Genomic DNA, 23,263 nt, shown 5'->3' with positions numbered 1-23,263 from the left:
AATAAAATAAAATAAAATAAAATACAAGTTGGCTTGATCTGTGCAACAATATCAAGACTGTATCTTTGCAATGATAAATAGGACATCACATCTTGTGCTGGTGAGGCTACTACTGTACCGGGATCTTACCACATCACCACGTTTACGGAAATCTGTGTCATCTGCAACCTCATTCACGCCAAACTATGCCTTTCATAATGAGTTTCCAGACGCTTTTGGAAAGGATGTTGTTTCAAAGAGTATATCCAATGATGAGCTGCAGATAATCAAGATATCTCAAATCATTCAACACCCTGATACAGCAACAACAACAACAACAACAACAACAACAACAACAACAACAACTCCTATATCCAAGCGCAAGCTTCCCAAACCAAGGAATATCATAAGTATAGCCGATTACTTTTCAGGCAACTCACATCATTTACACCATGTGTTTTATTCAAATCTAATACACGCCAAAACCAAAAAAGCAGCTAAGGTTGAGAACAAAAAGTTTGTCGATTTGAAGATTATGAAGTTGACAAGTGGGTCTGGAGGTAATGGGGCAGTTTCATTTTTCCGCGATAATTTAACCACAGCGGGACCTCCCGATGGGGGTGACGGTGGTAATGGCGGTAATATCTACATTAATGTTGTGGATCGTAACTTGAACTCGCTACATTATTTGCAAAAGAGGTATGTTGCCAAACTGGGTTCCCCCGGTAAAGGGGGCCAATTGGATGGTAAGAATGGAGAGGATGTGATTATTGATATACCATTGGGAACTGTTATTCGGTGGATTCCTGATCCAACAGTTTTCAAAAAACATGTATCTAAAAAGGAAGGTGATTCTTTGGATGATGTGTATATGGAACTTGAATTGGATATGGATTATGACAAGAACAATATTCAATTGAGTCGTCAAGGGTACAAGCCAGGTGAAGGGTGGATTTTTAAAGAGCATGATGAAGAATATTACCAACTGAGAGATTTCTTTCAAGAGTTGAATGACAAAGTGACCAAGTACGATGAAGAGATTGAATTTGAGGAGCTGCAACAAGATCAGTTTCCTATACTAGGCATGGATTGTGACAGAGTCACAAGTAAACCCTTGTTGCTTTTGCATGGGGGGAAAGGTGGGTTAGGAAATATGCATTTCTTAACTGCAAACGTTCGTAATCCTAGGTTTTGCAAAATTGGCCGACCAGGAATAACAGCTCATTTCTTGCTTGAGTTGAAATTAATTGCCGACTTGGGTCTAGTTGGATTGCCCAATGCTGGAAAGTCAAGTTTATTACGTGCTATATCGAGAGCCAAGCCGAGGGTGGGGCATTGGGAGTTTACAACGTTACAACCAACTATAGGTACGATACAGCATCGTATTGACTCTGATCCTTTTACTGTGGCAGATATCCCTGGTATTATTAAAGGTGCATCGGAAAATAAAGGCATGGGATTGGATTTCCTTCGTCATATTGAGCGATCACGTGGGTTGGTTTTCGTTGTATCTTTGGAGTCAGATGATCCAGTTGCCGACTTGCAAATATTGATTGATGAGGTTGGTGAAGAGCGGATGAAGGATAAAAAGGTTTTGGTTGTGGCTACTAAAGCTGATTTGAGTACTGAGGGTGAAAATTATCAGTCATTGAAGCAAGTTTTGGATACAAAGCATAATGGTTGGAAAATTGTGCCGGTTTGTGCGCCCAGGGGTGAAAACATCGATCAATGTTTAGAGTTGATGAGTGAAGTTGCCAGAAAATGACATTAGCATAAGTATGTTTTTCTTTTTTTTTTATTATTTTTGTAAATAGAGAGTGGATAATGCAATGGACATAGACAAAGATTGTTTCTTGTGTATAGAGGGAATGTGGGTCAGTCTCAACGTCTAGAGTGATGACAGTTTAAACTAATTTAACGGCGTTGGTGCTCTTCCATTAGCCACGTTGATACTCCTCCATTAGCCACAAGTTTTGAAAGTGGGGGGGGGGGGAATTTAAGCGAAATATTTTTAGTTCAGAGGGAAGCTGTAGAGAGGGTTAAAAAATCGGGACGTCACTGGTTATGCATTGCTTGAGGCGACCGACCAATAGCAACCAAAAATAATCCACACACAGAGCTTTAGTAAATTTAATTCTGAGGGGTGTTAATTATGCGGAGTTCCAATTATTTGAAATCCGAGGCACGTTATAATATTTCAGTGAAAGTTTTCTTTTGTTGCTTAGTCTCTATGGGGGGAGGTGGAAGCTCATATCTTGCAAAGAAAAAAAAAGTACACACTACGCTGTACGCACCTTGTAGGCAACTAACTACCAAGGTGGGATACAATTCGTGCAGAAGTACAGTCTGTTGGCTCTTCAACTTCAATGCATTGACCATCCGTTGAGGTGTATCAAGTGGCATGTGACAGTGTTTAATTAGAGGCCGAGCAATATTATGCATGGAATCCACGGAATTGAAATCTGAAACCCGCAGATTAACTCATCCAATAGGTTTCAAATTGAACAATTGTAATAATGTTATTGTTACTAAGATTATTATTAGTATCATTATACCAAGGTGAAACACAGGGAAAAACAGTGGTATTGTTTTGCTTACTTTTTTGTGGATAAATTGTTCAACACTATTTGTGGAAAATTACAAATGACAGGTAGATAGACAGACACATATACACAGAGATACAGTTACTAACCAACTTAACTTAAGTCACTACTCAGCAATGTAAAGTATCGGACTGATCGTTTGTCTTCCCCTTTTGGGGAGGGGGAGGGGGGGGTTCTCAATGTAGTAACAAAGCAATCGTTATCAACAATACACACACACACACACGCACACACACACACGCACACACACACACGCACACACACACACGCACACGTAGCTCACCTTAGTTGTTGCTCTTGTTCTTTTTCCTTGCCTGCATAGAACAAGGGAATAATCTTCTTCCTATTACCGCTACTACTATTATTTCTTGTGTAAGTATAAAACAATAAAGGAAAGACGTGGGTTTGTCAAAATTGTGGCTCAAGGTAAAAAAAAAAAAAATTTAATGACAAGGGGATTAATTTTATAGCAATTTCAGCTTAATTTTGACTTGAGAAATAAGGTCATCTGCTCAACACTGTAATCTGTAAAGCTTAAACTGACTAGAGATCTTGAAGCTTTTGCGGTTTGATGAGGTTTATAATGATCGTTTTCCTCTTTTTTTTTTTTTTTTTGCACTAAATTAAATGGCTCAACTATAATTAGACAGAAGCAGAGCGAGAGAGAAAAGAGCGCGCAAAGAGCTAAGGCGGGTGCTGCAGAAGAGAAGAGAGAGAAGAAAAATGTTTTTCTTTTTTTTTTGTTTTGTGACTTTGTACATGTAATCTATGCAGTACTCATAACCATTCTTCTTCTTCTTCTTCTTCTTCTCTAATAAGGCACAACACCCGCGTGAATAATAAGCACACAAAGCAAAAACAAAGCAAAAGAGAACCCCCCAGAGGTATTAGAGAGGGAGTAAACCAAATAGAAAGAGAGGAGAAAGAGAGAAAGAAAGATTCGTATTGTGTACATTCTATTGGTGTCTGTTATTTAAAACAACCTCAATATTCCTCTCGAACTCAAGTAGCTACATGAAGACGAGGGCCTCTCTTTCTGTTCGGTATCTTGTACCTGTTTCAAACCATTCACAACTAGTTCATCATGAGTCAAGAGAACGTTCCTGCTTCTTGCACATCTTCACTACCGCTGATTTCGCTACCAACCACTCCAGTAAAATCACTCACGGATAGTTGGCAAGATACTCTAGACTACTTTTCAATAAAACCTCAGCTATCCCTCGAGATTTCACAAGATTTATGCTCAGTCAAAAGTAGGACCAGTGACAGAAACAACCAAGCTGATGATGAAAGCAGCGCTGAAGAAGATTACGATGATGCTAAAAGTCAAGTTATGGATGTAGTGACTAAGCCATTGGAGCACATGTCACTACAGGAGGACTGCAGTCCCATTACACCCTTCGAAAAGTCAGTTGTAAGCCCACAAGTAAAACCCCAACCACCTACAAACAAATTCAACCTATCCATGCCAAATCTACAACAACACAAGTTCCTAATTGTTGACGACAACATCATCAACCTCAAAATTCTAAACCGGATTCTACTAAAATTATATCCAAGATGTTCAATCACTCAGATCCAAGACTCGACACAAGTAGAGAAAATTGTCCTTGGCAGCAAATTTGACACCATTTTCATTGACATAGAAATGCCTAACATTTCGGGGTTGGACATTGCTCAATTTATAAGGAATGATTCACAATTTGATGCCACTAGTTTAATTGCCGTCACAACGAGAAATTCACCACAAGATCTACAATTGTTCAAGCAATATGGAATCGACTACACGTTTGGGAAACCATTGAACTACAAACTCGATTTCATGACAAAGACAATTGAAGAGATTATGGGTCGACGCCAAAGGCAAACTGAATCACAAAGTCGAAATCTTTCCACTTCATCCAAATCCATTTGTGCAACTGCGTCAACTGTGGTAACTACCACTCCTGGATCAACAGCTGTCCTCGATTTCATCGATTTGACGGTTGTACACTCGGTAAGCTCCTTGTCATCAACTGATTCGTACACTGTATTGGAAACAAAGAGCTGACAACTCTCTCAGGTTTGGATATTATTTTTGGTTCACTTTCTTCTTTGCATTTCTTTCCACTTTTGGTTTTATTTCCTTTCTGATAGTTTTTCACGAGTCTTTATAGAATTTCAAACTTTTGCATTACTGAAATCATGTGTTGCATTCTTCACTGTAAGAGGTATTTCGTAGTTGCTACAAAAAAAAGTGTTAGAGTCTTCGATGGTTTTCAAAGCATATCCTATGCTGAGCATCAATCTACTTCTCCGTAGATGAAACAGCATTGAGAGAGCAGCAGAACGCACAAAAGGACACATGGTATCTGTATCTTTAGTTTAGAACGAACCTCGATTTACTCACTCGCTTTCATTCCACGGTTGCCTAAACCCTCCCAGCATACACTAACTGAGATACCCCATAATTAGGTGTCTGTTGTAGCTGCACTTTCATGATCTGAATAATCGGTATTTTTATTGCTAATGCGAAATGCAGGTCTAAGCGTTTTTAGATACCTTGCAGTGCATCTATTTGTGTGATATGCTTAACCACCTGATTTATTTGCTACGAGGCGGAGGCGGGATGCACGCAATATTCTCCATACATATGAAAAAGGAAAAATCGTAACTGAACCACCGCCAAGAGAAAATGAGAAATTTCAATGATCATCTGATCGGAAACACAAACGTTTTGGCAGATTACTTTGGCTATACGCCATAGAGGTTATAAAATGGATAAAGAGATCTGAACAATTCGTAAAACTAAAACTTAAAGACGTCTTTTTTTTTTAAAAAAAAAAAAAGGAATAAAAGAATAAAAGAATAACAGAAATAAAAAATAAAAAAAGAAATTTTTGAAAACTTCTGTTTTGTGTATTCTCGTCTTTTGTGCAACTCAATGGTGGACCCGCCTTGAAGCATATTTTTCTGAATTGACGGGGGGAGAGAGATGGAGCAAAGTTCAAACCGACGGAGAGACTCGACCCCCACCCCCGCCAGAGTATACACTGGGTAATTCTGTCCATGGTAACCTCACTGGAATCTTTCCCAAATAAAGTAACCTTAGTTTTGCTCCAAGTAAGACTGTGGAATCATTATAAGAGGGATTTTCAATGCACACAGATGAAACTCATAGGATTGTTTTGTTCGAGTCCATACCTGAAAGGGTTTACTGTGTGTAGCAGATTTACTCTTACATGAGGACCTTTCGAGGACCCTTTGTTCTTCATGACTTCACTAAACGTCTTCTCTTTCTCGTTGGGCCTGCTTCGGTTACTAATGCGGAAAATAAAGTTGCAATCTCTGTCAACTCCGCTGTACGTTTGCTCTTGAATCGCTGATGGTATCTGGAGGAGCTTATTGTTTAGACAGACGATAATACCTGTGGGGATGTTTTAGAGCTGTGCTGGAGAAGGCTGGTCGAATCAATGTGTTCCACGCAGCTCAAGTTGTCAATTGAAAACTTTTCCACATTTGACCAGGATTCCGAGGTTCTCATCTTTGTCAATTCTACTGCAAAACATCTAGCTTATTGGTTGTTCGTTAAGACTCTGTGATGTTCCAGGAATGATTACCAAAATTTGATCGTGATGCATGTGTGCTAATCGCTTCGTGCATGTATTACCCGAACTATGATATCATCAACTGTCAGTATTTGTTTACTCAAAATTTCCTCGGCTAACTTCCTATAAAGTTAAAAAGTCCGACTTATACTAAAGCCGAGAACCAAACCAACAAACAAACAAAATATATATACATATAGTCTACAATTCTACCCCTGGACATTTAGAAACACTACCATCTACATACACTTCAGCTACCCTTGACTCAAAAATGGCAAACGAACAAGCATACTACAGCAAAGGTTACAAAAAAGCAGTATCAGATACTCATGCCTGGAGAACCGTTGATAACTCCACCAAATTCATCACCACCGTGCTTAAGCCTAATTTTCACGTTTTAGATGTGGGCTGTGGGCCTGGATCTATCACAATCGATTTGGCGAAAAACTATCTCACCTCAGGTGGATCTGTTATTGGTGTTGAACCAACAAGTGAACTAATTGACACTGCAAACAATTTAAAAGAAACTACAGAACCTCAACTTGACAATATCAAGTTTCAAATTGGATCAGTTTATGAATTGCCTTTTGAAGACAACACTTTCGACTTGGTGTATGCGCATCAGGTGGTCATTCACTTGCAAGATCCAATTAAAGGATTGAAGGAGTTGGCCAGAGTCGCTAAACCAGGAGGATTCGTTGCAGTGAAGGATGCAGATTTGGAATCGATCATTGCGTCGCCAGAAAAGTACAAACTGTTAAGTGATTTCTTCATTGCAAAGGCCAAGAATGCCGTATCAACTGATGTAAGAGCAGGCCGAACATTGAGAGAAAAGGCCATTAGAGCTGGTTACAAGCCAGGAAACATCACAACCACAAAATCTTATTGGTTGTTGGCGGATGATCTTGATGCTAAAAAGAAATGGGTGGAATTGACGGTGAATAGAATCAAAAATGGAGGGGAGGTCATTTATCCAAACGATGCTAAAAAGAATGAAGAAGTGTGTAAAGAGACCATTGCAAAGTGGGAAGAATGGCTTGAAGATGAAGAGTCCTTATACAATATCTCCCACTTTGAAATTGTGTATAAGAAATAGACTAGTTTAACTTTTTTGAAAGCCGCGCGAACTTTTGTTCTCTTTCCTATTCCTCCAACCAAATCAAAGATGACTGAGGTGTCACCATCATCAAAAAAAGTGGATGACTTTCTATCTAGTCTTTCTCAATTGTCACAGGAGAGGCTCAAAGAGGATCGTCAAAGGCAAAGAGAATTGCAGCGCAATATAGATGAGTTGGCGTCGAGGCTGAATAGTTCATCGCCAGTCAAAAGAGATAGCAATTATCAATCGCCGTCGAACTTTAGATCCCTGCACCGTATTTCAGCCCCAGATCTCAAATTCAACAGATCAACCAAAACGAAGAATGACGACGAATTTGCTCCCCCTTTACCAAATAGGCGAGTCGAACAGGAAGAGGAGCAACCACCGGCATTACCTCGAAGGTCAAAGGTTGACGAGGAAGCTCCACCAAAACTACCTGAACGAAAATACGAGGATTCCATTGGATTACTAAAGCCAATAGCTAGAAAAGAGGCACCAATTAAACCACTAAAGCCAAAGCCAGCTGTGTACAAGACGGGAGCTGTCCTGCAAACTAGTGGATCAGAACCTGGTGGGCATAGATCTTTCCGAGACATTGAAAATTTGATCAAGTCTGGAAAGGCTACCACAAAGAGTCTAGAAAGTGCATCATCTAAGTTGCCGGATCCCAAGCCAAAGCCAGACAAGCCGGACTGGCTATCCTCATTGTCATCGTCAAAATCGACTGTAATTACAAAGCAGACTTCATCACCGCCACCTCCGATAAACGCTACACCCGGTAGGTCAAAACCAACCAGCTGGATAGACAGCGCAGTTAGCAAATCACCGGAATCAAAATCCAACTCAAAGCCACTGCTTATCAAGCCAAGTAAACCTAAGCATTTGGAACTTTACAATAAGCAAAAGCCAAAGGACCCAGAGCCTGAATTTATGACACAATTCCTGAAATTGAAGAAGCCCGTCGAAGGAGCCCAGAGCAAGGCCCCTCCAGCGGTGAAACCCAAACCCAAGATCAAAACCACAGATGAACCGCCAGCTGAATTTCAAGCAAAGTTCAAATCAATCACAAAACCAACACTGGTAAAGCCACAAGCAAAGACAATTAATTACGAAGAGAAAGACTCTTTTGATCTTAGGTCAAAGTTGCAGAAAATGTCGCCACCCAAGCCTGAAAAGCCAAAACACAATCCATCCACTTATGAGCAAAGGGATAGCGAAGAGTTGCGTGCACAATTGAGTAAAATGGCCCACAAAAAACCGCCAAAGAAACCTTTAAAGAAAGCGGCCACGGACGATTTAAGTTTGAAGCAGTCACGGGGTAAAAAGTCATCTCCTGAAGCTGATCGCGCCCCTGAAGATTTGTCCTTTGGGCACAAGCTAGGCGCTCTCTTGTCACAAGGACCTCCATTGACCAAAGCCCTGACGTTTCCTCAAACAAAAGCAGTGAGTGTTAAGAGTGGTCCACTGCAAGCTGATGGAAAAGCTTTAACACATGCTACAAAGAGTAGAGCCAAGGGTCCGAAACGAAAATTGCCCAAAAGTATGCAAGGCGGGGGAGAAGGCAAAAGTGTGAGCGAGTCGAGTCGAAAGCAGTTTGAGGCAGACAAGAAAAAGCAAGCAGAACTTCCTCTCGAGAAAGTCATTACGCCAATCGTAAAGAAGCCGCCTCCAATAAAGCAGAAGCCTAAAGATATAAAAGTCAAGCCGCGAGTAATTAGTGGAGAATTGTTTATTTAGACCGTACATAAGAGATGCTCTTTCAACTCCAAGTATCCAACTCTTCCAAAATTTTGTCAGTGAGTAATCTCACTGTGTTGTAAAACAAATTATTGTGTGTTGTCTTGTCTTTGATAGCTTTGAAATGCGCGAGTAAACTATCCTGCAAAATCAATTGATGCTGTGCTGACTTTACTTCATCACTAGTCGGCACTTTCATTTCAATGTCGCCTTGTTCGTCGTCACCCTTAGTGTTTGTGAAATCCTCTACATCTTCTGTGACTTTGTCAACATCGTCATTGAAAATTGACGAATAGTGGTAATCCAATGTACATGAAAAGACATCATCAGTACTACTACTACTGCTGCTGCTGCTGCTGCTGCTGTTTCCTACGTCTTGACTTGAAGTCTTGTTCAATTCTTGCTTCCAGTACACCACGTCGTCTCCATTCTGAATTGAATCTAAAATCAGTATTGAGACTAACAAGTTGATGAAAAGTTTGATGTTTTCGTCTTTTGTTTCCTGAAATGCATACACCTCCTGAATCAAGTAAATCATTGTCTCACGTTTATTTTTCAAAAGAATGTCAAATTGGTTAAATTTGGAAGTAAAGTTGACTTTTTCCCATACATTTGCAGTAGACGTTGTCTCATCCTTGTAATGGATATACTGTTTGATTCTGGCATCACCAACAACGCTTGAAACGTCGTTTCCGCAGATATTCAACATAGCTCTTGATGTGGGATTTGCGTCAGCACCAATATTTGACTTTATCAAATCAGAAATCACTTGTTTATACAATGGTGAGTTCTTATCATCCCTGGCCATCCATTTAATAAGACAAACCGCCACAGGTAGAAGAAATGGTTGTGACAAATAATCTAGTCCATTACTCAATATCGCCATACTGATTTTCCCCAACTTTGTCGCCATGATCGCTTGCTTGTAGATGATTGCCATTAGCTTGTAGATTTGCTTGATGCTCAAACTCTTCATTAATTCATCCGATAATCCGTCATTTGAATCGTCAAATAACGCATTGATCCATTCAGTTACTAAAGTGTTGTAATTGCCAATAATCGTCAAATCATCGTTGTCCTTCTCCATGGGGGTATTATTTGTGAGGTTATCACCCAAGCGATAGTAAAAATTGTTTACTAAGGAAACAGTGTATGAATTGAGCTCGATTTTGGACAAGTCAATCTGGAAAACCTCCAAGATTAAGAAGATATTGAGAACAGCAACTCCGCAATATGAGTAAACATCTTGAAAGTCTTCGTCAGGTCCCATGGTAAATGCCTCAAAATCAACATAGTCAATCAATATGTACAAAATAGACAAATCAGTGTGAAACAAAATAATGTTTACCATGTCAATGTTGCTCAAAAGTGCAAGCAATAATCGATTCAATTTCTCTAATTGCCTTGTGCCGATAAACTCTCTCATACAATCCAATATGGTTTCACACACCACATCTTGAGAGCCCGCTTTCGACAAGTCAGAAATGAACTGTATAATCCCACTCTCTTCAAGTGAAACAAATTCAGGATCAGAGTTGAGTAAGTCCTTTAACTTCTTTAGGTCTGGTGGAGTCCTGGGTATCAATAACTGTTCAATTTCGTTCGTGACATCTAGCTCTTCTACACTAGCGCCTAGATCCTTTAATATCGGAAGCACTACGGTCAGTATGAAATACCGGACATTGAATAAATGAAACCCAACAACGTCAAACGGAAACAGCAGAACCATCGCCTGTGCCACTTTATGGTTATCCTGATTGGCAACTAGGGCTTTGAAATGGCGTAAGAAGCTACCAGTATCTTTGTAAAGTTGTAGCTTGCTAAAATCACGAGTTATTTGATAAATCCATAATTTCCTCTTCACCTCGAGATACGTATCAAGCTTAGTGGTGACGTCAAGAGAAACTGCAGCCTCTAGTGTGTCCTCAGTATGTTCTGTCTCTATCAATTTCAAGTCAGCCAACCGATTCAATTGATCCGTCGTAAGTACACCTCGCGTACGCAATTGCAAGTTGTATCCTGTCTGCTTAACCAACTTGAACAACTCAATAAACTCGCCCGAAGATGAGTCCTCTGCAACACCAAGCAAATGTACAAGCTCATTGACAACTTCAGAAGACGGCGTTCTGCTCTTCAAATACTCCGACGCATATCTCGTGAACTCATTGTAAACAAAATCCTGGTGACGGTATTCTCTCCTCACCTCTTGTAAGTACCTCACTTGTACCCCATCTTCGACTTTCCCCAAATTGGTCCAGAATTGGCGACAATTGTTTATCGAGCTTGTCGCCCAATCCACAAAGAGGCGAATTTGTTCATCGTTGAGTGGAGATTGAAATATTCGTATGATTTCATCACCACTAACTGGCGTACATAGAGCCAGTAAGAGTATGAACGACTTCTGGGGTAATTTTTTGGCAATTGCCTCATGAAGCAAATCTAGGAGCTTGTGCATGTGAATCAAAGAGTCCTAACTGATTAATCCTTGGCTTTGAAAGCGTCGCTTTTTACACGAGTGAAAACAAAAAATAAAAAAAAAAAATAAAAAAAAAACTAGGTCGATATGCGAGGCTCGCGACCGAGCTTTCACTCGGAGCAAGAAACCAAATCACTACAACGAACACATTGAACTTGAAGCGTGAAATAATATACTTGATATGACTCTATTTAATCAAATGCCATTGATTTCTTGATCTCGGCAATTGCCAAACCTGGGTTCAACCCTTTAGGACAAGTCCTGGCACAGTTCATAATGGTGTGGCATCTATACAAGGACATGGAGTTCTGCAACATTGCTTTTCTCTTGGCACTGGCTTGGTCTCTAGAGTCAATCAACCATCTGTAAGCTTGCATCAAAACAGCTGGACCAAGATATTGTTGTTGATTCCACCAGTAAGAAGGACATGAAGTTGAGCAACAAGCACACAAAATACACTCGTACAAACCATCCAATTTGGCTCTATCGGCGATGCTTTGTAAGTTCTCCCTACCGTCAGCGGGTTGTTCTTTTCTCTGCAAGTATGGTTCGATAGACTTGTATTGTTTGTAAAAATGTGTCAAATCTGGTACCAAATCTCTAACAACAAACATGTGAGGCAATGGGTAAATCTTGGTATCTTTTGAAGTGTCCGTATCTATACGGCATAAACAAGCCAAGGTATTTCTACCACCAATATTCATGGCACATGACCCACAGATACCTTCACGGCAGGATCTTCTAAAAGTAAGAGTAGCATCCTCCTCGTTTTTGATCTTCAAAAGAGCGTCCAAGACCATAGGACCACACTTGTTCAAGTCCACTTCGTATTCCTTCATTTTAGGTTGCACTTCTGGAGTATCTGGGTTCCATCTATAAATTTGGAATTTTTTGAGCCTTGGAGTTTTTTCTTCAGCAACGGTGGCTAAACTTCTGACTGATCTACGGAGACAGGATCTGAACATAATGTGATGAGTGAATAAATATAGTAATGACTGGCAGAAGGAGTGAGCGTTAGTAGAGTCTCTGGAGTTGTAGGTGAAATGTAGAGAATTTTTTTTTTTTTTTTTTTCTCCCTGTTTTATTTCTGTCAAACGAATTTAGTGCGTAAAATCCCGGGTCATACATAATTAAAGTGAGGGTTTACAAATTCCAGTTTTTCTATTGGCTGATGAAGATTTCAAATACAAAAGTACGCTAGTTGGGAGTAGTTGTAACACCACTACCTCCAAAACCACTGACACAGCATAAGAGTAGCATGAGCCGCAGGAGAGGTGGTGGCTAGCTTGCACTGGCCCACTTCCGCTTAGGTTGTTCAGCTGGAACACTTTTCTTATGCTTGTGTTTTCGTCCTCCCTTCCTCTCCCCCCACACAAAACAAAATCTGGGGTAGGGGTATAGGCACACTATGTTTGAATAAATACAACGCAGGAAATTGTGTACGATTCCAAGTGGAGCGAGAGCATATACATACATATACATAGATACTCTGGGATCCTCTCAACCCACTGTTGAACTAGGGTTCAGCAAATAGAGCTTATTGAAGGGAGAAGATGCTTTTTGAGATATGCTCAACTGTGCAATCAAATCATTAAAGTTTGAGAGATGTCACATTCATGGTGTGCTTGTGCTTTGTCTAGAGTTGAAAGCTTCTCTGTAGCACTCAGCTGCTCTGTAATGAAAGTCTGTGGAGGCAGATTTGAATTGAACAACCTATTACTGATACTCGATAGTTTTACATTAGAGCGGGTACCTGTTTCAAAAGAAAAGTTAATGAAGTTCTTGGTTACCATTGTAAGTACCCCAATTGATACTGCCAATATTGGTTATGTGTATTGGTTTTCATTACGAGATGTGAAACTCTCAATTTTTTGCAGCCACTGTAGGAAAACAAATGAGACCAAGAAAAGAAAAGAAAAAAAAAGGGGGGTATTTGGTTTAGTTGGTGTCAATGATGATCTTGAATAAGTACTCGTTTATTTCGTCATGAGAAAGGAACTAGCTTTTGTAAACCTGGGCTTCTACTTTGGCAATATCCACATGATCTTTAGCATTCAAACTATAACAATGAATTGGTTCAATTCTACGCAAATAATTCACAACTAAACTCCTTATAGCTTTTGCTGTCGTATAGTACTTAAGTTACCAAAGCAAGACTTCTCAACCCATTTGAACCAATTGTAGAACAAGATAGCTAATCAAATAGTGTTCAAATGAGAGTACACCATGTAATTGAATGACTAATGTCACGCCTAAATCGCGTGTATGTCACGTGAAGATAATATAATCTGTTGCTGCATGTGAAAAATTTGTCAACAAAACGAGCGAGTAGCTCAGTTGCAGTTCCTATAATTCAGTGGTTTAGAATGCCAGATTGCAAATCTGTTTGTCCCTGGTTCGAATCCGGGTAGGAACTTTCTTTTTTGCTTTTTGAACTCATTTTCTCTTTTTTTCTTATTACTTCTTTCTTTACCTTACTTTGTGCAGCGTCCTTTTCATACAGTTCATGGACAGTTGGTGACAGCTGCCCTAATTTACGCCATCTCTACAAGAATCACGAATGATTGTGTTGTCATATAAACCCCTTGTGCAGTAACTTTTAGCGTTATAAGAAAGTTGAGAAAAAAAAAAGAAAAATATAGCATATCGGTAGCGCACACTATCCATCTCATCTCAGTAATTTTTAAAAATCTGAAAAACTTCGGTATCACCTTTACAAGAACATATTCCAACTACCATGGGGAAGACGTCTAAGCAGACAAAGAAGTTTCAAAACAAGCACTTGAAGCATACGATTGAACATCGTAAGAAGGCGCAGGACTTCAAGAAAAAGGCTGCAATGAGAAAGAAAGGTGGAGGAGCCAAAGAGGAACCACAAGTCGAGGCAGTTAAAGATGATACGAAGAATTTTGGAGAAATGTCAGTGGACGACTTCTTTGCTGGCGGCTTTGAGATACCAAAAGGAATGGAAAAGAGCAAGAAGAAATTGGAGGACTCAGACGACGATGCATCGCTGTCAGATGAATCTTCTGAAGATGAGGAGGATATGAAAAAGAACCTTGAAAATTTGGAAAAACAGGACCCTGAATTCTACAAGTATTTGAAAGAGAACGATAACCAGCTTTTGGACTTTGAAGGAGTCAACCCATTGGAGGCAATGAGTGAAGACGAAGAAGAAGAAGAAGACGAGGAGGAGGAGGTAGTTGATGAAGATGATGACAAGGAAGTCACAAACAAAGGTGGTGCAGACAAAGATGCAACCAAGTCCGGGAATAAGGTGGAGATCACTACAAAGCTTGTTGAAAAATGGGGCACACAGTTGGAAAAGCCTACAGCTAAGGTTATTAGAAACATTGTTAGTGCATTTAAAGCCGCGGTGAATATTAATAGTGGGGAGGACTACAAGTATTCCGTAGTAGATCCAAAGGCATTCACTGAGTTGATGTTATTGGTTTTGAAAAAGGTGCCCATTGCCGTGCAAAGTGTTGTTAAATACAAAACAAAGCAAGGCGTTAGAACAATTCCTCAAAATGCACAAGCCACTCAAATCGGATCTATTTTGAAGAACCACGCAAGCTCATATATCACTTTGCTCAAGGACATTACCAATACGGAGACAGCAGCTATAATTTTAGCTTCGCTTTATGAAGTATTCCCTTATTACTTGTCTCATCGTCGGTTGTTGAAGCAAATCATTACTGCTGTGGCCAATGTTTGGGCCAGCTCCAATGACACGGATACACAAATTGCTTCTTTTGCTTTTATCAACAATGTGGTCAGGGAATACCCGAAATCCATTTTGGAAACCGTTCTCAAAATCTCCTACTCGACGCTTTTACAACATTGCAGAAAAACCAACGCTCACACAATTTCCAGAATTAATTTCTGCAAAAACTCATTAGCCGAACTATTCAGTGTCGATGAAAAGATTGGATATCAAATTGGATTTGAGTATGTCAGACAGCTTGCTATACATTTGAGAAACAGCGTAAACGGAAAAGGAGGTTTCGTGACAATTTACAATTGGCAGTACTGCCATTCCCTTGATTTTTGGTCAAGAGTATTGACAATCTGCAAAGAGGAGTCATCATTAAGGCAGCTTATTTACCCCTTGGTGCAAGTTTCGCTAGGAGCTATCAGATTGAACCCAACCGCCCAGTTTTTTCCCTTGCGCTTTTATTTGATAAGGTCTCTTTTGAGATTGTCAAATACAGGAGTTTACATACCGTTATTTCCATTATTGTATGAGGTCTTATCTTCAACCGCCATCACAAAATCACCAAAACCTTCCACATTGCAAATTGTTGATTTCGAACACAACATCAAAGTGAATCAAGCTTATTTGGGAACCAAAATCTACCAAGATGGTTTATGTGAGCAATTTATCGAGTTGACTTCGGAATTTTTTGGTTTATTTGCAAAAAGCATTGCGTTTCCTGAGTTGATAACCCCTGCTGTTCTTGGCTTGAAAAGATTTACCAAAAAGTCCAAAAATGTCAAGTTTAATAAACAATTGAGTCAATTGATTGAGAAGCTCAATGCAAATGCTCAATTGATTTCAAGCAAAAGATCAAATGTTGAGTTTGGTCCAAGTGATAAGAGAGAGGTTAAAGAGTTCCTCAATAATCTAAACTGGGAAAAGACCCCTCTTGGACAGTATATTGTGGTTCAAAGACAGCAGAAGGAGGAAAGGCTTAGATTGTTTAAAGAGGCCCAAGAGGAGGAGGAAAAGGCGAAGGAAGAAAAGAAAAGAAAAGAGGAGAAGGAAGAAGAAGAAGAAGACGAAGAGCTAGCACATCTAGAGGATGACGAAGATGCGCTGGAGAATGAAGATATGCTGGATTGATGAATACCAATGTTACAGTTATTGGATATATCTTAATATAGTTACATAATAAAACACTGTCACCTGCTATCTAAGGATCTATTGGAATGAAATTTCCTACAATACAACTTGGAATATTATACCTGTCTCTCCTGATGGTGAAGCTGAAACAACAACTTTTTCTCTTGATACCATCTTTTGTTCTCAAATTGCAACTGGTCAAGACCGCCTTCTGACCTTTATCGAAAGCAATTGCACCGTACTTTTCCCAAAAATTCACTGCACTTTCTTCACTCATCAATTCATATATGGCCAACTTACCATCCTTCAAATCATCAGTTGTAACACCCACCAAAGAAGCAAACTCTTTGTTACCACGATAAATCTCACCGGTTCTTCTCCACAAACAAGCAGGTATCGCCATCGACGTAAAAACACGATCGTAATCCAATAACATCCGCTCAAAACTCTCTTCAACGAGCACTAAGTCAACGTCTTTTAGTGTTCTCGCAATGGCACGAAATGCCGGTCGAAAAATCGACAACGGTTTTAGTATTCTTTGGCGACTCGAGACATTCATGTAGTTGTCCATATACCTCTGCAACCGCGCATATCCTTTAGCATAGTTATAGGGTTGTAATAGACCAGCTTCCAATTTTGCTTTGATAACCTGTTTCAATCTCTCCTCCGGTGAAATCTCGGTGGTGGGATCCGCTGCAGTAAGAAAGAACTTGTCCCTAGCTGAGTCTGAAATCACGGGCTGAGCCTCCCGTGGCTGGGCATCCAACAGTTGCAGTTGCAGTTGCAGTTGTTGTTGTTGTTGTTGCTGCTGCTGCTGTGGCTGTTGCAGCAGTTGATGTGATAGTTGCTGCTGTGGCTGTTGCAGTTGTAGTTGTTGTTGTTGTTGTTGTTGTTGTTGTTGTTGTTGTTGCTGTTGCTGTGATAGTTGCAGTTGTTGTTGTTGTTGTTGTTGCTGCTGCTGCTGCGACTGAAGTTCATGAGGGGGTCTCAAACCGTTCTCTTCTTGAGGTCGTTGTTGAGTGATATCCTCTGGAAATGTCTGAGTGAACAAATTATTTGGGGAAAAGGCCATAGCATTACCCCAAAAGGCATGATTAGGATCGTCATTCAATGCGCCATTAACCAACTCAGGGTCATCAATAATAGAAAGAAAGTCATTCAACGAACTGAATTCACTGCCTGCGTGTTCCGAGTAGAATAGTGGCTCTTGGTTGTATGCCAAAGTTTGCGATAGAACAGAATTCTTCAAAGTCTTTTGCTGAGCCGGATTAGTTTGTATTGGAGGTGGCAACGGCGTTGGTGCTTGAGTTTGTGGAGCTGGCGACTGTTCTGTTGGTGTCTCAGTGCTTCTCAAGGCGGCTGCTTTTTTCCGCTGCCTCGAATTAGACGGTTCGTCATAGCACAAGTGACCAATACCTCTTTTGATGCATCGTTGGCAGGGTCTTGATTCATCACATATCATATGTGAACGCCGACAATACACGCATGCTATTTCTAACTTCTTCTTCCTCTTCCTCCGCTCCTGTTTCTCTGGCTCTGTTTTTATCTCTATCTTGTCGTTACTGCTGTCCATGGTGTTGGTCAAGAAGGGGTTCAGTTTGGTAATTAAGTAAGCAAAAAAACAAAAAAAAACAACAAAAAAACAACAAAAGGGAAATTATTTCGGGTTGGTGAAAAATGGAGTCATAAAGTTGTTTAGCAATACGTAGATGAGCACGACTTAGACACACTCAGCTATTCAATATCCAAATCGGTCAAAAGAGTAGAGACACAATTAGAGAAGAGGAAGCGGAGAGACTTTTTTTTTCTTTTTCTTTTGTCACCGCCGGTGGCACTTGTCCATTGACGACTACCTCGATTGCCTTGCATAATTCCATTTGTTCAAACCATATACACCATCATACTGAGTCGATACTGGTGCTTAGTTGTGCTCCATTAGAATCACTGTTGTAGCAGTTCAAGATCGCCAGCGGTCTTGAAATCAAAAGCGGTCTTTGGAACAGCCCTTGACTGCTCATACTTCTGAAATTGACTGGGCGTTGTGGCTCCGCTTCCCTGCTACAACCCTCAATGACTCCAGCCTCCATATCCACACTACCATAGGTTGCCTCGTAACCGGTGAGAAGGCGGTCTTCAAGAATTGTGCTATTGCACAAGGGGCAGCTTCTTCTGTAATTAATCAACCACTTGGAGAGACATTGTTGATGGTACATGTGTTTGCATTCCAACACCAAAACCCTCGATCTTAAAGGCTCGTACTTTTCCAAACATATTGAGCATTTGAACGCCCTGAAATAATCAGCAGGGGAACGCAATACACGTAATCTTGGCTGCGAAGCATTCTTGGATAAAGTAGGATCAGCTACTGTAGCATGCCCAGCCAACCCGAGACTTTTCTCAAAATCAGCCTCCAAGATCAATTGATCATAGTTGTATACATAGACCCGTAAATTTTTCACCAACTCTGCATTGCGTTTATTAATTTGTCTCCTTCTCACCCTTTGTCCGCATAGTATCAAACAATATATCAATATGATCAACAACGGAGGTGAAACGATAATGGAAAGCAAAATGCTCAACCAGTTATCAATGGAAGCTGTACTCATTTGCAAAATGAGGTCCTCATTTTCTACTGATCGAAGTAGCTCCTTATCCTCGTAAGTAATAAACACGATCGGTATACTCAAAGCACCGTCCTGGTTGAACGTGTTTGAATACATTGTTAGCAAACCTCTGTAAGGTTCATTATTGGCAATGATAACAGCTCTGGGCTTTGATTCAATGAGGTTCGAGATTTTAGTGACAAAGTTGCAATCACCCCTGGGAACAATAAGGATCTTATCCTGATCATCTTTATTTACCGATACTCTTGAGCAGGCATTTTCTGACAAAATCTTGTAGTGACCAGTGAGTTCAGAGCTTAAGATAGTACTAAAGGTTGCATATCGGCCCGTGAATTTGTGAGTGGTGACATTACCCTCGTAGGTTGTGTTTAGTTCAAACACGGCATCAATCGGAAACAACGAGTTCAACACGCTGTTGAACGGATACTCTGGATCACCATCATACGGCAATGATCCCACTGCCGAAGCAAAAAGGGCTGTGGAGTTGACCCTTTGTCTGAACTCGCGTATGAGAACAACATATAGAAACACCATCAATGTAATGGCCACAGTACGTGGCTGAAAGATAACCAGAACCATGTGCTCACACGACAATAAGGTTGCCCAAAGGGATCAGGGTTAACCAATCAACTCTTGAGGACGATGTTGATGATTGGTAAGGTCACTTAATCGTTTAGTTTAGGGTATTTTTATTAAAATTGTTTTGATTTTGTGGTTTGTGCGTTAAGGAGAGATATGTTTATCAAAACATGAAGGCTACTCAGCTTTATAGTGCATCAAAATAAAATAATTAATATATACACAGATTTCAAAACACATCACCCAACCTCAACCTAGGGGCTATATTCATAGAAAGCAACTCTTGAAACAACAATTTCGCTGCGTATGGGATCGTCATTTTGATGATGTTTTCCGTGCTTTTACATGTTGTACACCATGAGTTGTATCCCATCAAACCACACTTGTTACAAACATCCACTTCAAATGCATCGGAAGATATCATCAATCTCTCCAAAAGTAATTGAGAAGCACCATATGCAATAACACAATCTCTCTCCATTTCACCCAACCTCAAACCACCATCTCTTGATCTACCTTCTGTTGGTTGCCTAGTCAACACAGCTCTTGGACCTCTTGCTCTCGCATGCATTTTATCCAACACCATATGCTTCAACTTTTGATAATAAATTGGACCAAAGAAAATATAGGCTTGCAAACACTCCCCTGTAATCCCAGAGTACAACATATCCTTACCAGAGTAGGAAAATCCCTTTTCAACAAGAATCTTTGACATGTCTTCCAATTTTGAGCCCCCAAAACAAGTACCATACTCCAATGATCCATTCAATACTCCAGCCTTTCCTGATATCAACTCAATCATTTTACCAACCGTCATACGAGATGGGAAACCATGCGGATTCATGATGATATCAGGGGAGATACCATCGTCATTAAAAGGCAAATCCTCCTGTTGAACTATAATACCACAAACACCTTTCTGTCCGTGTCTTGACGAGAACTTGTCACCCAACTCAGGTCTTCTGGTCTGTCGAAGTAACACCTTAATCAATGCTTGATCATTGTCACTCACAGACATCATAACTTGGTCAACGTAGGAGGGTTCGGGACCTTTGTAATAAAGCGGTGCCTCCCTATGACTTTCCACTTGTTGAGGCTGTCCCAAGGTCGAGTCTCCAGAGTTGGTTGGAACACATTTATTGGCATAAACTTGTCCATTTTCGATTCTACTTCCAACTTCACCCAACCCATCCGGACCCAAAGCTTGGTGTGGAAAGATAGGCTCATCATTCTCATCCACCCTCATACCTGACAAAATATCCTTAGTGTGGTTTGGGTACTTTTTCAATTGAACGGTATTCTTGCGCACAACTTGACATCTTCCAAACCCTCTATCCAAAGATGACTTGTTAAGTACTAAAGCATCTTCAATATCATAACCCGAGTAAGACATAACCGCAACAGTTGCATTCTGGCCAGCTGGTAGTTGGTCATAATTGATAAGTTCAATGGTTTTAGTCTTAACCATAGGTTGTTGTGGGTAAACCATAAAGTAAAGCAAAGTGTCAATCCTTCTAAACTGGTTATAAGCAATAGCTCCTATAGCTTGCTTACCCATCGCACATTGATACGTGTTTCTAGGTGATTGATTGTGGTGAGGATATGGAATTAAACCTGCAACAGCTCCTAGCACAGTGAATGGCTCTATTTCCAAATGAGTGACGGTTACATTGGGATTCTCACCAACGTCCTTTTCGTACAACGCAATCAAAGAATCATTCTCTTCATTGACATCGAGGTATTCAACCAACCCTTCTTTCAAAAAATCATCAAATTCCCATTCGCCCTTCAACAACTTTCTCAAATGTTTGGCTTCCACTTTGGATTTGTTGTTCTCCACAATAATCAATGGACGACAGATCCTTCCTCCATCAGTGGCAATGTGCACAGCCTGTTGATGCGTATTGGTGTAAATACTCACAAATGCAGACACTTTCCCTGCTCTTCTTAACCGACGAAAGTCTGTTACAAACTTTACAGGAAATCGAGTAGTACCTAGTAAGGTACCATTGAGATAGATACCGAAATTTCCTTCGACATGTAAAGTTGCCGAGTCCAACCCCAAGATAGACTCACAACCAAGTGCGGTACACAACTGTTTGATAGGTCCTTCTTCATCATCGGTAGTGATGTGGGTCATCAACGCAAGATTCTTGACCAACCCACAGGCTTCACCTTCAGGGGTATCCGCCGTACAAAGCATTCCAAATTGAGAAGGCTGCAAAGCACGTGGACCAGACACTTTTCTCGACTTTTCAAACTGGGATGAGATACGCGTCATCATTCCCAAAGCTGAAATATACGACAATCTTGACAACACATGCGTGACACCAGCTCTTTCCATCTTGAAACGTTTCAACGACCAATTACCTGTGGAGATTGCTCTATTGAGGCCCATAGTGATGTTATTGGAGTGAATATTGATAGACAATAGTGCATCAAATTCTGAAGTACGACTTGGCTTTTTTAAGATCTTGTCAATGTTTGCTTTAAAGTCGGAGTTGAATTTCTTGAATAAATCTTCAAAAAGCAAGGACATTAGCTGACCCGCAAGTTCCAATCTTTTATTACCAACATAGTCACGATCATCAACCATTTTTGGATTATGCATCGCCATTATCACACGTCTCGCCATCATTGCCATGTATAAGGCCTTTTCTCGGAACTGCAAGTCGGATACAGTCAAGTGTGCAATGATGGTAGTGGCAATGGCCTCAATACCTTCCTGCAATTGGGATAACTTTGGCGCACCAGCTCTCCTGATAGTCTTTACCCTCTTTCCCAAGTAAAGCAAAGCTTGTTGCTGTGTAAAAACTTCTAGTTTAGCAGCTTCCTCAAAGTTAACCACAAATAAATCTTGGTAGTTTGGGTCCGAACCACAGACTAGTTGCAAGATTTCCAAATCAGAAGTAACACCTGCTGCCTTCAAAACTATCACGATGGGGATGTCCTCGCTTATCGAATTGTGCTTGAGATATACCTTGTCGTTCTTGGTGATCACATATGTTTTCGATTTACGTTCATGAGTCGAGGAAGTCACTGAAGCTTGAACTATTCCCTTTTTTTCATCGGCCTCAACAATTATTCTGTTTTTGGACAACTGCTCCTGCACTAAGATGACTTTTTCAGTACCGTTGACTATAAAATATCCTCCTGGGTCCAAAGGACATTCATCGACCTGGGCCATCGCTTTGTCATCCATCCCATCAAGCATGCACTTATTGGACCTCAACATAATCGGCATTCTTCCAATTTCCAAGTCATAATGTCTTATAATCTTTCTTCCCCTTGTATACTCAACGTCGACATATATTGGAGCACTATAGGTCAAGTCTCTCAACCTACATTCATGAGGTGGTAGTATCACTTCCTTTGTACCTGGTGGCGACGTAGATTTATGACCGACTCTGATGTCTATATACTTCACGTAGAAGTCAGGATCAACATCAGACAAAACAAGGGAGTTTGCATTTAAGATCTTTTTCAAGTCAACGTCAACAAAGTAATTAAAAGAGTCCAAGTGCTGTTTAACTAATCCTTTAATCTTCAAAAATGCAGGCAATAAATTCCACTTATCCTCCGCCGTGTTGATTTCGTCAGTTAGTCGTTTCCCCTTGTATTCTGGTTTGAAGAGCTCATTAAAAGCATCATCTGCGACGCTTTTTGCCTTTCTTGCCATCGCTGCTTGCTATGTGTGTGTGTGTGTGTTAGCGACAAAGTTCGTGAGAGTGAG

At 40.4% G+C, this 23,263-nt stretch overlaps 8 protein-coding genes across 8 annotated transcripts; 5 read left to right on the top strand and 3 right to left on the bottom strand. All coding sequences in view use genetic code 12, as the record gives it.

Annotated features, from left to right (window-relative positions):
- Nucleotides 1-70: 70 nt before the first annotated feature.
- Nucleotides 71-1,744, top strand: MTG2 (putative GTPase; the record flags this gene model as incomplete). Its single annotated transcript, XM_051751607.1, has 1 exon — nucleotides 71-1,744. The coding sequence occupies one exon, from the start codon at nucleotides 71-73 to the stop codon at nucleotides 1,742-1,744; it is 1,674 nt and encodes a 557-aa protein (XP_051609216.1).
- A 1,922-nt stretch (nucleotides 1,745-3,666) lies between these two features.
- On the top strand, nucleotides 3,667-4,632 carry SRR1 (Srr1p; the record flags this gene model as incomplete). Its single annotated transcript, XM_051751606.1, has 1 exon — nucleotides 3,667-4,632. One exon carries the CDS (start codon nucleotides 3,667-3,669, stop codon nucleotides 4,630-4,632), a length of 966 nt encoding a protein of 321 aa, XP_051609215.1.
- Nucleotides 4,633-6,440: 1,808 nt separating this feature from the next.
- CRG1 (Crg1p) lies at nucleotides 6,441-7,265 on the top strand (the record flags this gene model as incomplete). Its single annotated transcript, XM_051751605.1, has 1 exon — nucleotides 6,441-7,265. The coding sequence occupies one exon, from the start codon at nucleotides 6,441-6,443 to the stop codon at nucleotides 7,263-7,265; it is 825 nt and encodes a 274-aa protein (XP_051609214.1).
- Nucleotides 7,266-7,334: 69 nt separating this feature from the next.
- Nucleotides 7,335-9,005, top strand: KGF57_002304 (uncharacterized protein; the record flags this gene model as incomplete). Its single annotated transcript, XM_051751604.1, has 1 exon — nucleotides 7,335-9,005. One exon carries the CDS (start codon nucleotides 7,335-7,337, stop codon nucleotides 9,003-9,005), a length of 1,671 nt encoding a protein of 556 aa, XP_051609213.1.
- A 22-nt stretch (nucleotides 9,006-9,027) lies between these two features.
- Nucleotides 9,028-11,460, bottom strand: MED5 (Med5p; the record flags this gene model as incomplete). Its single annotated transcript, XM_051751603.1, has 1 exon — nucleotides 9,028-11,460. One exon carries the CDS (start codon nucleotides 11,458-11,460, stop codon nucleotides 9,028-9,030), a length of 2,433 nt encoding a protein of 810 aa, XP_051609212.1.
- A 212-nt stretch (nucleotides 11,461-11,672) lies between these two features.
- On the bottom strand, nucleotides 11,673-12,446 carry SDH2 (succinate dehydrogenase iron-sulfur protein subunit; the record flags this gene model as incomplete). The annotated part of the gene is made up of 1 exon (XM_051751602.1): nucleotides 11,673-12,446. The coding sequence occupies one exon, from the start codon at nucleotides 12,444-12,446 to the stop codon at nucleotides 11,673-11,675; it is 774 nt and encodes a 257-aa protein (XP_051609211.1).
- Nucleotides 12,447-14,218: 1,772 nt separating this feature from the next.
- NOC2 (mRNA-binding ribosome synthesis protein) lies at nucleotides 14,219-16,327 on the top strand (the record flags this gene model as incomplete). The annotated part of the gene is made up of 1 exon (XM_051751601.1): nucleotides 14,219-16,327. One exon carries the CDS (start codon nucleotides 14,219-14,221, stop codon nucleotides 16,325-16,327), a length of 2,109 nt encoding a protein of 702 aa, XP_051609210.1.
- A 70-nt stretch (nucleotides 16,328-16,397) lies between these two features.
- On the bottom strand, nucleotides 16,398-23,209 carry KGF57_002300 (DNA-directed RNA polymerase III core subunit; the record flags this gene model as incomplete). The annotated part of the gene is made up of 3 exons (XM_051751600.1): nucleotides 16,398-17,699; nucleotides 18,232-19,409; nucleotides 19,774-23,209. The coding sequence occupies 3 exons, from the start codon at nucleotides 23,207-23,209 to the stop codon at nucleotides 16,398-16,400; spliced, it is 5,916 nt and encodes a 1,971-aa protein (XP_051609209.1).
- Nucleotides 23,210-23,263: the final 54 nt, after the last annotated feature.

This window comes from Candida theae (genome assembly GCF_024610275.1).
Source record: "Candida theae strain CBS 12239 chromosome Unknown scaffold7, whole genome shotgun sequence".
NCBI lineage: Eukaryota > Fungi > Ascomycota > Pichiomycetes > Serinales > Debaryomycetaceae > Lodderomyces > Lodderomyces theae.
This window is presented reverse-complemented; position numbering and strand designations above follow the sequence as displayed.